Consider the following 16559-nt stretch of genomic DNA (forward strand, 5'->3'; position numbering starts at 1 on the left):
AGGCTCTCAACTTTCTCAAAGTCATTAAGGCGGGTGAATTGCCTTTGGCAACTTCACTGTTGAGTTAGAACGCTCTTCGATTGGTAGTCCTAAAACAAAAACCAAAGTCATTGCAACGACGAATCGGAAGATAAGAAAATGATCTGAAGAACCAACGAGAACTCAATGATCTTGGACTGGCCGCTTTCCTTTTGTCTCCTTAGCCTTGATGTACAAGCTACAGCGGCTCTGGATGCTGACTTGGAGGCTCAACGACAAAACATGTTTATCAGAGCTCTCAAACTGCTGGCCAAGAAACTGCGGGTGAAAAGAGACATATCAACTGAACAAGAAAACAAGGTACGTCCACCTCTGATGACAAGAGTCTCGAGGTAGGCTTTACACCAGGTATACATATGTCTTATGCGGGAAGTTGTGAAGTTGCATAGCAACTCGAGATGCAATTCCGTGATATGATGTTGCCCACTAAGTTAAAGGAGAGTGCATCTTGCGTCCGTATATCATGCTTGTGTGCACGTGCCCACATGAGTGGAAGGCACCTTTTGAATAGATTCTATAGTGCATAACTAAACCTGAGAACAGAAGACTCACAATTTTTTGGCCTTTATCATTCTCCGCAGTTTGCATTGGAAATCAAGCAGGCAATCGGTGCAGTGGCATTCAAAATGGCAGCAGAGTACAGGAGGAAATCTGCTGAGCTCAGAAGGAGGCTGACAGCAGACGGAAAGGTAACCTCGCCACTATAATATTAGAACTTCCAAGATCTTATCTGGAGTTCACCTTTCTAGCTGCTACACATTTGTAAATTTTTTCAGAGAATTTGGTGCGTTACCAGGGTAACATTCTCTAACTGATAAGTTTGTCTCTTCTCATCACATTTGTGTTTGATAATGTATCGTTATTTTTAGGGGGAAATTGCATGTTGATCACTTCAAGGGTTATGGAGAAACTGTCTTTAGTAATGGAGAGGTCATTTGATCGACGCAGAATTCCTTAAATCCCTTGGTATGCTTTTGCAGAATCGTTTAGATGCCTTACATCGGGAGCAAGCGAAAGAACGAGAGGAAACTGAAAACAAAATCAAGGGACTTGTGAATGAGGTGAGGAGAAATTTAATTGTGGTATTTGCTGTTGAAAAAGGGGTTTTTCAATGTCGACAAAACCTTCGCTTGGTTATTTGGTCTAGATGCAAGTGTCGTCGAATCAATATGTGCTGGTTCAGTTTATTCTTGTTTTTGAAAGTTTTTTTATTTTGGTTTCTGGTTGGTGAGCTTGAGCGAAGTTTGAAGTAGTGATTAAGTGAAACAGAATCCAGTCGCACCAAAAAGTTCAAATGTGACATTTTAAGTAAAGTTTCTTAAAACCTTGCTCAGAGAAAAGATGAGGCTTAAAAACGGCGAGAAGCATCTCGCTAGGGTAAAACTAATGACAAATGTTTTTCTCGACTTGTCTGCATCTCGGGCAGTTTCTGGTTATGGACACTCGGAAGATAATGAGCGAGAGTGAGGCCCTAATCTACTGTTCAAAGGAGCCCAAAAAATGACCAGTATGACCTGGGTTCGATTCCGGCACTTTCTGCACAAGAGCCATGAGTATTTTTTTTTCGTTCGATTTAGCGAGAAAAGAAGAACATCCTTGAACTTCTGAAACGGCGGCAAGATGCCCAAGAAGAAGAGCTGAAACAGAATCTAAAACTGGAGCAAGATGTTGAGATGGAGAAGCTCAGAAAGGTAAAAAACAACCTTTCCTTTGCGTTTAAAAGCTAGAATTCATTTCAGTTAAGTTTTAAACCATAGAAAACAAAATTTTGGAGTATAATTTCTACTTTGTTTGGATATCTCCGTTTGATCGGTTTCCAACCAGAGAGAAAAAATGTTAGAACCATATTTTACAGCATGATAAACTACTGCATGGAAGAACTGCCAGTAGCTTTTATTCGAATCATCTTACGCAAGGTTTTTCTCACAGAAGTATTATGTTTTCACCATGCATGTTTTACAGCACAATAAACAGTATCGCATTAAAGAGCTGGTCAGTAGCTTTTATTTGCATCGACAGTTAAGGGATTTATTCACAGGTACTGTATACGCGACAGAACCACCTTGTACAATGCATGTCAAACTGTTACCTGTAAGTTATACTGTCTTTTTCGGTTGTATTCTTCTTTGCAGGAAATTTCGATAAGTAAACGTTTTGCGCTGAAAGAATCTCAAAACCAACTGATTCAGAATTTAATAAAGGATGCAAAACTGAATGAAGAACAAGCGAACGCCATTATGAAGAATCACTTGGCCAACATGGCCGCCATAGACAAAGCTACAGATGAGGAGCGGGCCAGACGTGTCATGGCGCTGGAAATGAGGTTGGCAGAGCGAAGGGCGCTAGCAAAACAGAAGGTATATGAGGAAGCTAAATTAGCCTGAAATTGCATGTCGACGTTTTACCTTTTCTTGTTGGTGCTATTTTAACTTTGAAAATTGCTTCAAAGCTAAACTCACCACTTGTCTTTTCTTCATAGCACGAAGAAGAGGAACGTAAAAAAGGAGATCTAGGCAAGTTAAAACAAAATCACGCCGAAGCACTGGAAAATCTTGTCCGGTAAGACTGTATTGCTCTACTTATGTTTGACCATACAAGAAAATGTACAAATTGAAGCTCCCTTATCAAGATGACTGAACTGAGATAATACCGGGTAGATAGAGCCCTTTGGCTTGTAAAACCAAACCTTCATTATTATCTTCGTGTCACCAGGTCATCGAATCTCAACTCAGAAGATGCTGCGACTTACTTGGAACGATTTAGAAAAGACTTGGAGGTCGTGAACAGCAAACTTGCAAAGGACAGAAAGCGCCAGGAACAGAAATTACATCATAAACTGACGGCACTTAAGCAGAAAAGAATTGAAGAAAAGGTACACTAAGTGGTTCGATAACATTGTTCTTCTCATCTCGTTTATTGTGAAAAGTCGTATTGCAGAAGTAAGCTCTAAGTTTTCAGTTTCGTCATTTGTAGTTCGTATTAATCTTCGTCTTCAACTATCCATGGTCCTTGTTAGGTTTGCCGCTCATGTTTTTTCCTATCTTTCCGAACTAATGTGTCATTAACTATTCTCGATGCTTGTGTTTGCACTCACACTGTGTACCTCTGAGTTTGAAGTCAATTTTGAATGTCTTACATGACACAGTGTGTGTTTTTCGCCTTAACAGAAAATATGATGATTTACTGTACAAACACCGGCTTTTTTCGAAAATTTTGATTAAAGTATCTTCAGTAAAGCTCGAATGACTTATCACACAGTAAATCTCGTCGTTGATCCGTATTCTTCAAATTCATCATTCGTTCACGCTCAAAAAAACTAGGCTGCCTGTGCATGATCCCAAACATCTCTGATAGTTATATCTAAATAGCTTCATTTAATGTTGATAGTTCTTTATTAGCCTGTTTTGATTGTTTTTAGTTGCGCGAACATCAGCGGGAAATCAAGGAATTTGAAGAACAACAGGATGAGAAGTTTGAACAAGTAGAAATTGGTGAGTTGAATTAACCCGTTTTTTGAATATTTATGATCAAGTTTCTGGTCGTAGCATTATGTGGAACGATTACAGCATTTTAACTCACATGACCAGGTTACCAACAGCAATTCTGCAGCATAGTTGGTGAAGTATTCGAGCTGAAAATCTGAAGGTCTATCATTCAAAATCCCGTACGGGTTTGAAGTTTTTCTCTTTTCTATGTCATCGAAAAACTCTAACAAAATTTCTAATGTTTTTCTGGATGATTATTTTTAGTCTATTTCGCCTCTTTTAGTCAGTTATGTCGGACAAATGCAATTATCTGAGGAACTATTTTGCAACAGAATTGATGAAGCTATATGTTAAATAAGATAAGGTCAAAATAAAATCATAAAGCTTATCAATTAAAGGTACTAGACGGTTGAATTTAACCCAGACAACAAGAATATAATGTCAATACAACTTTTGTTTTTTTCAGATACTGTGTCTTCCATAACTGAGAAGCAGAAAATTTTGCAAAAACATCGACAAGAAATTGAGGAAATAGAGCAAACTTCTGACAGAGAGGTAAGCTCTGCTCACAACGCAATAGCAAAGATGTAATAGAGGTTTTGATATTTAGTTGTTATAGACAGGAACGGATTGTCCAGTTTGGGGTAAAGGGGTGGTACACTGTAGGTTGTTATGTCACAAATAATTGCAAAAGGGGGGATGAGCCACTTCACCCTTAAACCCCCCCCCCCCCCCCCACCCTTTCTCTTCTAAAGCCACCTTTGTCTCGAATTTGATGTGTTGCTTTAAAACGGGAGGCGCCCTTTTCAAAGAAACACATCATACTCAAGGCAAAGCCTCTCACCAACGTTTTGTGCTTTGACCTGTTCTGGGTATAGAAGTTGGTTTAAAGTTGAGTGGTAGTCCCACGAAGTCCTCATTAGATGTCACCGAACTTATCTCGTCTACCTCTTAATTCATGACAGCAGTTGTTTTTTATGTGTGCCTTGGAAATTGTGGGCGGGACACTGGCGCGCGGTCAGCCGAGATTGATCTCCTTGCGCATGTTCGACGTCAGACTGCTATGTTGCTCAAAATATGACTCACAAATACGAGTATTTTACGCCTCAGTGAGTTCGTCCATTCTGTTTTACTTGAGGAGTGATTTGTACGACTTTTTTCTCGAAGGCTGCAGAACAAATCGAAGCCCTCAGAGATCAACAGACACACGATGGGAACCAGATGATCAAAAACAATACTCAAAAAATGTATCAGGAGTTGGTTAATAAAGGTAAGGAATTTATTAGAAGGACATTGACCTTGGTCGACCGATCTGACAGTTGGCCGTTATGATTTAATTTGGTTCTAGTTTTACAACACTCAATCGAAAAGCACTCTGGTTTTGAATCTGATCATTTGTGAGGTTGGTAGCTTTTCCAGATAATTGTAGATCAATGTGAAGTCACACTAATGTAAACTGGAATTTTCTTATAGGTTTATCTGAGTCTGAGAAGGAAGCAATTGTGGAACGGCATATGGCGGACATTGCGATGCAGCAAGAGGCCAGAGAAGAAGAGCGAAAACGTCAAAGAGGAATGCTGGAGGTTAGTTAGTTGTTTGTGAAAAAAATTTTTTTCTCACTCAACGAACCAGTCGTCTTTTGTACTTTTGAGTCGAAGAAGGTTGTGTCTATGGCAGCTTTCCTCTCTGGTATTAGATAGACTAAGTCTTGGTGTATAAAATCCTTCAAGGTGGTAAAGAACTTCTCTATTGCATAGAGTCCCAGGAGATATGGAACTGAGTAACAGTAGGCTTGGTGGTTGATACATAAAATTTTCTGCTTTTTCGTGAGCTTGCATTTTTGCTGAAATACATCAATGTGAGCTCAATAGAAGTTAACTACACCTGACATATCAATAACTTTTCTTGGTCAACTGTTACCGATTGATTGACTGATTGATTGACTGATTGATTGACTGACTGATTGATTGACTGACTGATTGATTGACTGACTGATTGACTGATTGACTGATTGACTGACTGATTGATTGATTGACTGATTGATTGACTGATTGATTGACTGATTGATTGACTGATTGACTGATTGATTGATTGATATAGAAAAGACTAGAAAAACAACGTGCGGCTCTAGAGAAGAAAATGAAGGAAGAACAAGTGGAACAGGCCGAAATCAGGAAACAAGAGGATAAGATCGTTGGGTGAGTCTTCGAATTACTCTTTCTGGCAGACCTGTAAGATAATGTAATTACATTAGTTTCAACTTAACTCTTAGTTGCACTGGTATGAAGGCAGAGGAATCTCGATTGCTCAATTCAATTCGATTTTTTTTTGGGTGCACAAGGGTTTAATGATTTCATTTCTGTTTGTGAACTTTCTACTGTTTATTTTTATTGTTTTCTTTATATCTTATTTCCATATATTTTTTTTAACTTGGTCGGAATGAACACTCAGGCTCCCAGTTCGAGTTTGAAAAAGAAAATGAGAAATATTGCTTGCTAAAAGGCTTTGTGGATATGAAAATTCTTGCGATGTGTATCGCAATAATTGTTTGATAGAAGAGCGAGTGTAGAACGTCAAGCGACCGAGACGTAAAACTTTTAAATCTTTACAGGGATTTGATAATCAATCAAGTTGCAATGTCTGAGGAGGAAAGAGAGAAAATCATTCAAGAACACGAGAAGAACCTGGCTGCACTTGAAAGCAGGTAGGGATTTCCTCATCAACCTCGCCTTACTAATTTTCACTCGTGCTTTAGTTGTATCCTAACACATTTAGCCTCAGTTCGATTGTGCCATTTTCATCTTCTATTCTCAAATAACCGGGCATAGGTCTCATATTCCAGGTTTTGTTAACTATTGTCTCCCCAGAAGAGCTTCATATCAAATGTTTTTGTCTTGGTGTCGCATTTTTCGTAATTTTGTAAGATAGAGTTCTTTTCAGACCTTGCCAGGTGTGCGCCAAGATCTTACCAACACCTCTTGCATGTCAGTTGACGCAAGTGATTATGGATCTTTTCTTATTGTTATTTTTTTTCTCCTTTTTCTTTTCGTATTAGTCTGACCCTAAACAAGTTACGTCAACGGCAAATGTTGGAGGACAAACTTGCCCAGCGGAGGAAGAGAAAAATGGAAGAGTTGGAAAAGAAACAAATGCATGAGACTAAGGTAACAAATTTCCTAAATTGCTCACAGCTTTCCTGTCTAAGGGAACCTGAAACTCAGGCTTCCATGGATACTTTCTTCACCCGAAAATTGACAAAGAAGCGAGTGAGAAAATCAAGTGCGAAAGAATTGTTTTTTTTTTGTGCCTGTTACTTTTGCGTCCCGAGGGGAGTGAATTAAAACGTTTTCACACATATTAGATCTATTTCAAGCTGGATCCCGTTTCTGAAAAAAAATTAACCCATCACTTGCAAGGAAATGGGACAGATGTAGTTATTCTCGCGGTCACTGACTTAATATGAAAAAACCCTTAGGCTTTGGGAGGTTATATTTCATCTGTTCTACCCCTCTTTTAGGATCGGGATTACAGCGACAAAATCTTAGTGGAAGGCGAAGATATAGAGATGATCAAGAAACACGAGCAAGAGAAAATGGCGGCGATGAAGGAGGATGAGTTGCAAATCGATGATGAAATGGAAGCGGTATGGATACTTTGTGTCGTTGTTGACATCGCTTTAAATATGAGCAGTTCGCCATGAGATACTTTTGTCTTCTCAAAATACTCACAAATTGAAGCTCACATTTGGACTTTCTTCAAATTGGCAGCTGCATGACAATTACTGTAAACCACCGGGTGTTAAGCTTCAGGCCAATTTCGCTAGCGCCAAAAATACTAATATGAGGTAGTGTCCTATATTTATTAGTCTCACAGCCCCATTAAATCCCGATTTCGCTGAAGCTAGAGAAGTTCCCTGTAAATAGAAACTTTCCCAGTCAAAAAAATGTCTGAAGATATGAACAATTGAAAAACGTTATGTGTCACTGTGATTTGTGGTATTTCGTGTGGACATTCGCCTCTTTCTATCTGACATAAAGTGGCTCAGATTGTCAAGGAGTATGATAGTACTGGGGCAATAGTGTCATTTTGTTGGTTGTGCTGTTCCACTAGATGACAGGTAAATAATGAATCAACCTGAATTAACCTCACCACAGCGAAATTTAGCAGCAATTAAAAGATAGCTGGTTTTTCATTGCGCTTTTAGATTTCTTCCGTTATCTCTTTGCATTTTTTTTTCGCGTAAAACTTGTGTTCATTTTGTATTGGTTTTAGGTTAGGCAAGAAATGCTCGCAGAAAGGTCTAAGAGGCTCGAGGAACATCACGAAAAACTGGGCGCAATCATTGCCAACCTACAGATTGAGAAAGCAAAACAGGTACAACTATTTATTATCAAGAGAAATATCTTCCTTTTCTCTATACATGTACCTCATTGATTTTTTACTTCTGCAATGTTTTAGCAGCAATTTGAAAAGATGTGTTGCTCTTTGACTCATCTTGTACCTTTGCGAAGGAATTTTACCTGCTTAAGATAAGAAAAGCCTGGTTAAGTCTGAGGCTCGAATGTTCATCCCCAGACAGGACCGACTCTCAGGGTTTCTACCGAGAAGAACGTATTTTCTTTTTGATGACATCTAAATACATATGGGCGATCTAGTCTCACATGTCAGACTTGTCGAGGACCCGTCTCTTTCATCCTTACTTCTCTTATGTAAAGGGAATCATAAACATCTCAGGTAGTCAAAATAAGGAGCACAGTAGGGCACGAAGCTTTTAGTTTTGTGTTTTAGAGGTTGCCTTTGTCTGAACAGGTTCACACGTCTTAAAAAATCCAATTTGCTTATGACTTTAAACAAAACAAACAAACCAAACGATCAAAAGTTTCTCCCATCGGAGCCATGGAAAAGGAGACATTTAGACTCAGGTTTACACGTCTAGAGTCACTGCAGCAGATTTCAAGATTATTTTCCCTTATTCTTACTAAAACGGCTATTGTCTTCTGAATAGATCTCAAAGATAGCAATGCAACAACAGGCTCTGGGCCAGCTTCAAGCAGGTTTAATTGATGAATTAGAATCCAAAGGAACCTTCCAGGATCCTGAGACGCAGAAAATTATGGAAAAATATCAAAAGGTACCTGTTATTTGTTTTTCTAAGGGGGTGAGGAGATGGAAGAAATTGAAACCAAAAGACTGGATTCGCGGCACTCTGGGTCTTATTCCAAAAGTAATCCCTAAGTTACTTTTGGACTCAAGGTTACTTGCATTGGATTGACCTCATGTGGTAGAGAGGGAGGGAGCAGAGATACTCTTTTGCCCTTTATTTTAAGTCCTGACAAACTCACCGGAAGACACTGTTAGTTTCATTCCTGGGCTTTGTTTTATTAATTTTAAAAAAATACACACATTTTCTTCTGTTTGATAGGATACAAAAAATCTTGAAGATAATTTGAAAGAACAAAAAGAAAGACAGGAAAAGGTAGGTATCAATATCCGTCGATAAGGTCTCTCAGATCGGCTTTTATCCTCGGAAATTATGCCCATAGGTACCACATTTAATCTGGAATTTTGGGACATTTGATTTTTTTTCCAGCGATAAATGTTCTTGTCTCACAGCCAATAACATCACGGCAAAGCTCATCAATCATGGTTCACGAACCGGAATTATGACGTTCGACTGACAAACAACCTCTCTCTTTCTTCTGATGTCGAATTCGACTTAAGATGTCGAATCGTTGGTCACCTCTACTGATAACAGTGCTTTTCAAGATTACGATCATTCGGATGATCAGACTACACAATAAAATATTCTTTTTCTTCACTCATTTTTCGTCTTCCCTTACTTAACTTGCTTACTGTGTCTCATTTAGGCACTGAAAGAACGCCTTCAGGAGAGGATGAGGCAGAGAGAGGAAACTCTTGTCCAGAAACAGAAGGTAAATCCCATAATCTTGTATTATTTAAGTTAAATAAAAAAAGCTCAAAGCGTAGATGCGGTTGTAAATGTGAGAGGGAACACGGACCCAACGAAGAACTCTCAATAGGAGATCTTTATGATAAAAGGGAACAACATTACAAACTGCGTACAGCTCTATGCCATCCGCAATTATTTGAGTGTTATTATGTTTTTCCCTATATAAATGAGTAGTATATCGCTGACTGCTGGCGACAAATCCAATGTTTTTTCCAATGTGATGTTACGATTTCTCGCAAAGGTCCACCGAAATAATTTTGCACAACATTCCATTGAAGATTCAAAAGTTTTTATTATTTCTCATTACTTACATATAAATTTTTCACAACATCGAACAACTTACTGGTTCTTAATGATTTATTTCCTCTAAGGACGAGTTAACTCAGTACTTAAACAGTCTGAACGTGAACAACATGGCCATGAAGCTGCGAAAAGCTGCTTTGAAGGCGAGACACGAGAAGGAACGCAATGAAATGAAAAACAGACTACAGAAGGAGATTGACCAATCGATTAATGAATTAAAGATGACATTTGACATAAAGCGAATGCAGGCGATTGAGGAACAGGTAGTTGAAGAGTAGCGTTTGTTTTAAAGCTCTTTTCTTCCGGGTGTCTTAGAACCGAAACAAAATAGTTGCACTGATCAATCAGAGAGGAGGAAATTTTCAGGGGAAGCCAACGTGAACTTACAGTAAACACTAAACAATCAGCCTAAGGTGCGGGAAAACGCGCGTAAGTAAATCCCGAGGGGTTTCCAATTTGGCACCTGATTGGTTGGCACTGTGTTTCGAAGTTGTTTGAACCAATCAAATGTTGAGAATGGGAAGTGCTTATATTAAACAAGTTTTGCAGAAAGGGAGCAAATCTAGCCTTGTCGTGGGATGAAACTGGATAAACACTTCGGGTCTCTTTTATTGGCAACGAGTTTTATTCTGTTGGAAAAGAAATTTGTTTTTTAGGTGTCCGACGTATTTGCAATATGCCGGTGCGTAAGCAAACTTAGGCGAATCAAGCAAATTGACTTTATATCTCTGTGTAGATCCTTCCTCTTTACTTATGACAGCCCTAAATGCTATCGAATGAAGCCTTTCAATTCCCTTTAGTCTTTTTCCAAACGGGCCTGATTTTTTTCTCTCTCTCTCTCTCTCTCTTCTTTTCAGAATATCAAATTGATCTCCATTTTAGTTCAACAAGGTAAACTTCAGGAAGGTGAACTGGAATCTGTGCTCAAATACCTTTTCCCCAAAAAGTAAGTTCTAACTTCGTTAAAAGTAGTTTTGTCATTTTTATCGTCAATTTCTTTATTAGCAGCCCACCTGCGAGGGCCATTTCTTTCTTTTTTAGGACCTGTAAAGTTCCTTTCTTGATATTGATGTGCGACTCTTTCTCCTCAGATCTTCTAACGAAATCGACGAGCTTCTCTCTAAGATATACGGTTCAAATCATACTAAAGAAAGTAAACAGACTTTCACAGACCCTCGGTAAGTTTGTAATACTGATATTTAAGTGGTATGACGAATTATAATCTCTGAACATCGAGCGCTGGATGAATTGTTAGAGGGTTGTTTGCACTATACGGGAGATTTTATCGTCAGCGCCTTGGATCGAAAGCTCCTGCGTCAAGCTGTGGGCTGGACAGTGTGTTGTGATGTTGGTCAAGCCACTTTACTCCCACAGTGGCCATCCTTATCTCGAAGTATGAATAGGTACCGCCAAAGCTGTGCGGACAACTGATAAAATGTTAGCAGGTACCTGCCATTCACTTGCATACCATCAAGGTTGAATAGCAATATTGCTCGGCGTTTCATCCCAAAGAATTCTTAATCAACCGCAGATAAGCGCGCGGCAGTTATGAAAGTCATTTTTTTAAAGATACGCAATGTATCTATTTTATTTTTTCTTTTCGCAATTTTTTTTCTGATACGAAAGTTATGGACGAGACAATTAAAGTGTTGAAGTTATTATTTCAAACATTGTGTTTTAGGAGACCAAGTACATTAGAGGCTAGGATCAGAAGGAGAAGTTCTGTCCATATGACCACGCCTCCGGCAGGAAGGTACGTGTAGCTTATTTATTTTTTGGGTTTTCGTCCTAACATAATTAAATTTGACTTTGGACGATTATATTCTGATTTAGTACTTTTCCCTTTATTTTGACAACGCTGCACTAACATACTCCCTTGTATCATTAAGCTTAACGCCTGCTCACATTTAGTATTGCTCATTCCTTAATGCTATGGGCTTCAATTTCTCCAGCTGCAGACACTTCTCAGCTGTTCAGATGGGGTCGCTGTGACAGTCTACGTCTAGTGACTTAAGAGTTCTAGTGGAGGTTTTTGTTGTAACGAAAAGATACTCAGGTCGCTGCGTAGCATCGCACACTTTCAAACTGGTGTGAATGTGGGTGATGATATGTCGAAGGAACGTTTTCCGGGAAAAGCAGACCCGGAACAGCTTGTCACAAAAACCTATCGCTGTGGCAATCGCCAAGTGTTTTCTCTGGCCCTAAATTGAAAGCCTCATAGAAAACTAACAATTATCGTAGCGTTGGTGTCGCTTGTTCAATAGATTCAAATTTTTTGAGCCGTGTTCACACTTACTCTCAAATAACGTTTTTAATCCTATACAACACCCATTAAAAGGAGGAAAATCCACTAAAAGCCAAAGTTGTCTCCAAAATTTGCATTTTGCAAATCCTTTGATATACAGGAGAGCTCTGGCCAATCAAAAGTAGGAATGTGCCACAAGTTCACGTGGCAACAAAAGAATTTGTCAAAATTAAAACGTTTAACTTTTATAGTAACTGCATGAGTATGCTTTCAGTGAGACACCTCCGTCTGATCCAAATCACAACCAATAAGAAGACGTCTTAAGTCAACGGCCGTGACATGACAGGTCAGTTATTGCGTGACCTCCTCAGTGTGCTCAAATGGCGTTACTTCCTCTCGTTTGACATTCTCAGGCTGACTTTCTAAACTTATTAGACACCATGACATTTTCCATTTGATCGAATCCTCAATCATGATTTGCACTCGTACTAGAGCTGCGTTTTCTGTCTTATTTTAATTATATTTACTGTTTTCGTTTGTTTTTGTTTTTTTGGTTATTTAGCTCGGAAACGCCGTTGTAACTAGCACAAAATGAAACCGCAAGCGGTATTTAACGAGCGAACAAGGCGTAATTGGAGTAGTCGCGCTAATCTATGCTATTTTCTTTAATTTTACTGCTTTAACCTTGCACGTAAAATTGACATCTAACATCTCAGTAGCGTAATTGTTTACCTCTATATCCTGATAAAGTAGTCTATATTCTAGCCGCAATTACACAGCACATCGGTCAAACGTCAGGCATGCGCGAAGGGATGAATTCTGGCCGGTTGCACAGCAATTTCGCGCGCAGAATTTCATTGGGAAACATAAGAATTCTCGCAAAAGAAGCAATGCAAAATTGACACGTTCATAGAAATCAATGAAGGTAAACAAAAGAAGGGAAAAGGAAACTGGAGGCTTTTTGGATACAAAACGTGTCAAGTGCGGGTATTCTCTTGACTTTTGAAAAGTCAACGGAATGCTTATGTGGTTGTTTGTAAGTTGTGAGCAGACGTTTGACCGCTGTGTTCAATAACATTGCATTTGCTTCCCATGTGAAAGTTAAGGACACTTATTCAAAAAAAGTTGCTGGATTTGTTTAAACGATTTACAGTTCCCGTGATAAATTTCTTGTCGCTTTAGCTACACTTTCAAATTTCGTGCTTTGAGAATTGTCTCTGAGCAAACTCTGAGTAATTCAGTCTCTGTGGATAAGTAAGGGAACTTCTGATTGGAAAAAAGCGTCAGTTTTTTTATTTCTTACACCGCTTATAATACTTCTTACGGGAAAACTTGCTAGTGTGGTGGAGTAAATGAAACTTCCTTGCAAATAAACAGTGAACTATTACACTTTTTAATGGCCCCTGACGCACTCTGAAGTTCAAAATACTTCACTAATTATTTTAAAGACCACCGTCAAATGGGTGAAACTTGCGATATCTAAAAGAGTTCAAAAGATCGAACCCGTAAGCGGTGATTGGTGGATTTAAGTTTTTTGTTTGTCTAGAAGTACCTATCATAGTCTGTTATTGGTCGTTGTAAACACGATTGGCGGCGTCAGAAGGGAATTATTTCAGGGTGAAGTCTTCAATTTGTGTAAAGTCTTGTAGTCGTGGGGCATAGAACCTGTGCAATTGGTTCAAATGTGAATAGGTGAAATAATCCGATTCTCTATTTTTATCTGAAGTAGCATGTGGTCACTGTGTCTTCTTAGATTATAAATGAATGACTTATAGCAAAATAATTATTTCATTCCTCCATTCTTTGCTTAAATAAAAGCATGCTAGAGGAGAAAAATGGAAAGAAAACGTTATTTCAACATTTTTTTTCTAAAAATCTATGTAGAAAACAAAGCAAAACGAGGAAAATGTCCAAGAAATACCAAGAAGAACTTCCACCGATAAACTTCAAGGGCAGCAAGAAAGGATTTAACCTGAATGATTCAAACCGTGGCTATCGCACTCTTACAGATGATGAGGAAAATGAATTCCAAAGGAAAACAGTCAATCAGCAACCTGCACCTCAGAAGAGAGGCTCTTATCAACAACTGACGGAAGAAAATAATCAAGAGCTTGTCGACGCAATGTTTGGCGATTCCCCTGAAAAAGTAAGAAAAAAATCAGGCAAGAAGCAGAGGAGAAGACGCCCGAGGGATGATGACGATGAGCCAGTGGTTTGAGAAATGGTAACATGAAGTTGTCATCAAAGTTTTTATGGGAAGGGAAGTAGAGGGAGAAGGGGAGTGTTGGGTGTAGTGAAAAAGGGGGGGGGGGGGCAGGAATTAATGTGCCACCATCTTGCTCCTCCCCCCCGCCCCGAAACCTAATGATAGTTTGACCTCCCATATTCATACACTTTTTGAGTGACAAAAAGATTGGGCTTGCTCGCGCGTAATTTGACCGCACAATAGAATGTGTGCATGCACATCTTATTTGATTAGGAGATGTCTGCACACATACTACTGTAGGAACACTACTACCGCAACAGGGCTGGGTTGTTCAAAACAAGATTTACCTTAACCGGGGTTACTGGAAATTTTTAATTTAGTTTTATAGCTTTGCTGAGGGGTTTTTCTTTTTTTTTTTATCCCAGTAGTTTCTAATCATATTTAGATAAACCCCAACAAAACCTTAACTCTTAAACGCGCTCCGCTACATGAGAAATAAAGTCAAGGTTAACTTTTAAACCTAGATTAATGTTAACCCCCTTTCGAACAACCCGGCTGAGGTGTCGAAATTAACTTTTTTGCCAGAAATTTAAGACGTCTTAATTCGTACGTTCCTCTTCAGAACGTTAATGTAAATATATTTGAATGTTAAAACATTTAACCATTTCATACGTCATAGTTTCGTCATCCAGCACAATTTTTATCTTTCCTCGACCCCCTCACCCTCGTATCCTTTTAAACGATGCACAGCCTTGAAATAATTTGCATCATTCAAGGCGAAATTGTTCTTGGTTTTGATGTAATGTTCGCCACCCGACAAAGAGAAAAATGCGTATCCAAAGTCAGTGAAAACTGAATTTAATGTAAGTGCATACATTCAGTGGTACAATGCAATTGGAAAAACATTTGCAGGCAAATACTTTCTCTTAAGTGGCCTGCAGTATGAAATATCCACGTTAATTGAACACGATATTTAAATGTTTATAAATATAGACAAGACAAGAATTATCCTGTCTTGATGGAGAGTAAAAGTGAACGCACTAGGAATATTTAAAAAAATGGATTATTTTTTGCACCTCAATATATATTGTTGTAACATATTTATTTTCTCTATATCGGAGGGGTCTTTTTTTACCCCAGATTCCTGAATGCTGGGGAATGTATAAATTATATTTAGCCTGTCTGAGCACTGTATGAGACAAAACTATTTACTTGCAACTGAATAAAACATAATTAAAATTGCAAATGATGAATTTTTGGTAAGGAAGGTAATGTTTTCATATCTGTACGCCACCGTATTTTATACATAAAAAAAGATGACAAGCAAAGTTCGTCTCGCCTTTTTGCGTCTTAGCGACTGACATTTCTTCAATTTCTCTGTCTCCTTTTTCACTTAAAAAGAACTCCTTGAATTATTTTTATTCGTCTTAAGTTATTTATCAGGTCCACAAGCTTTTAAGATTTTAGTGTTTTATGCATCTATTATACTTATGGGTGAACGATAATTTTGCTTCTCTGCATATTAAAATGGTTATGATTCCTGCCCACTGAGGTCTTTCAGCTGTCCTTCTCACATCAATTCTTGAGACTTAGCTTGTATTAAGTAGAGACGTTCGCTGCCCCTTAATTCCCTCAAAATAATTTATTCGTTGTCTTTTGCAAAAAAAAAAAAAAAAAAAAAAAAAAACGGCAATCATCGTTTTCTTTTCTATCCAAAGGACATCAAGGACAGATTTACAATGTACAACTCTCCTTTAAGTCAGATAGCATAATAAAACTTCTCACTGACGGTGCAAACAATCGATAATTGTCTCCAGATATGCTATAATTTTAGAGCTTAAACTACAAATTAAATACTGGATAAAGGTGCAGAGGACATGACAAACGAGTGTAACAAATGAGGAGTCCGAGTTCAATAGATAGTAATTATATTGTTGCTCTTCGTATCTTCCCATCGATGCAAGCAATCTCTTCTCCGCCCACGGAATCAAAGAGAGATACTAGCGTTCGGGTGGCAAGTTTGGCGAGCCCTTTACGCCCCTATACGGCTTTCGAATTTTTTTGGTTGTTGTTTTCGTTAATTTTGTGTAAGCTTTTTTTCATTTGCATGTGCACGAGATCTTTGATATTGAGAGGGATTGCTTTACCAAAAAGTTACAGCTTACTCTTCAATTTTCAGCATATGCCCAACGGCTCAAATTAAAGCAGTTTTATAAAAGCCCAGAATTAGACAAAGTTTCCAGCTGCGTAATTATTTGTCTTTTGTTCGTCCTTTGTTTGCAATGACAGTCTTGTAATTACAAAATTTGT

The 16559-nt window shown here is 38.5% G+C and overlaps 1 protein-coding gene across 2 annotated transcripts in view; it reads left to right on the forward strand.

Moving 5' to 3' along the window:
* LOC113685561 (uncharacterized) overlaps positions 1–15495 on the forward strand; it is a 29629-nt gene extending 14134 nt beyond the window's left edge. The window contains exons 16-40 of one of the 2 annotated variants that reach the window (XM_089196045.1): positions 204–339; positions 621–728; positions 1020–1100; positions 1617–1730; positions 2172–2396; positions 2519–2598; positions 2752–2911; positions 3458–3530; positions 3991–4079; positions 4692–4794; positions 4998–5107; positions 5625–5722; positions 6136–6228; positions 6580–6688; positions 7042–7167; positions 7797–7898; positions 8530–8655; positions 8947–9000; positions 9392–9457; positions 9867–10061; positions 10656–10744; positions 10890–10976; positions 11480–11551; positions 12318–12389; positions 13928–15495. In XM_089196045.1, the coding sequence (XP_089052171.1) occupies positions 204–339; positions 621–728; positions 1020–1100; positions 1617–1730; positions 2172–2396; positions 2519–2598; positions 2752–2911; positions 3458–3530; positions 3991–4079; positions 4692–4794; positions 4998–5107; positions 5625–5722; positions 6136–6228; positions 6580–6688; positions 7042–7167; positions 7797–7898; positions 8530–8655; positions 8947–9000; positions 9392–9457; positions 9867–10061; positions 10656–10744; positions 10890–10976; positions 11480–11551; positions 12318–12354 (2533 nt within the window). In that variant the 3' untranslated portion in view covers positions 12355–12389; positions 13928–15495. The remainder of the gene's footprint in view (positions 1–203; positions 340–620; positions 729–1019; positions 1101–1616; positions 1731–2171; positions 2397–2518; positions 2599–2751; positions 2912–3457; positions 3531–3990; positions 4080–4691; positions 4795–4997; positions 5108–5624; positions 5723–6135; positions 6229–6579; positions 6689–7041; positions 7168–7796; positions 7899–8529; positions 8656–8946; positions 9001–9391; positions 9458–9866; positions 10062–10655; positions 10745–10889; positions 10977–11479; positions 11552–12317; positions 12390–13927) is intronic. The other variant, XM_089196044.1, reaches the window with a different exon arrangement.
* Positions 15496–16559: the final 1064 nt, after the last annotated feature.

This window comes from Pocillopora damicornis, chromosome 2, assembly GCF_964200805.1.
Source record: "Pocillopora damicornis chromosome 2, jaPocDami1.2, whole genome shotgun sequence".
In the NCBI taxonomy this organism is placed as follows: Eukaryota; Metazoa; Cnidaria; class Anthozoa; order Scleractinia; family Pocilloporidae; genus Pocillopora; species Pocillopora damicornis.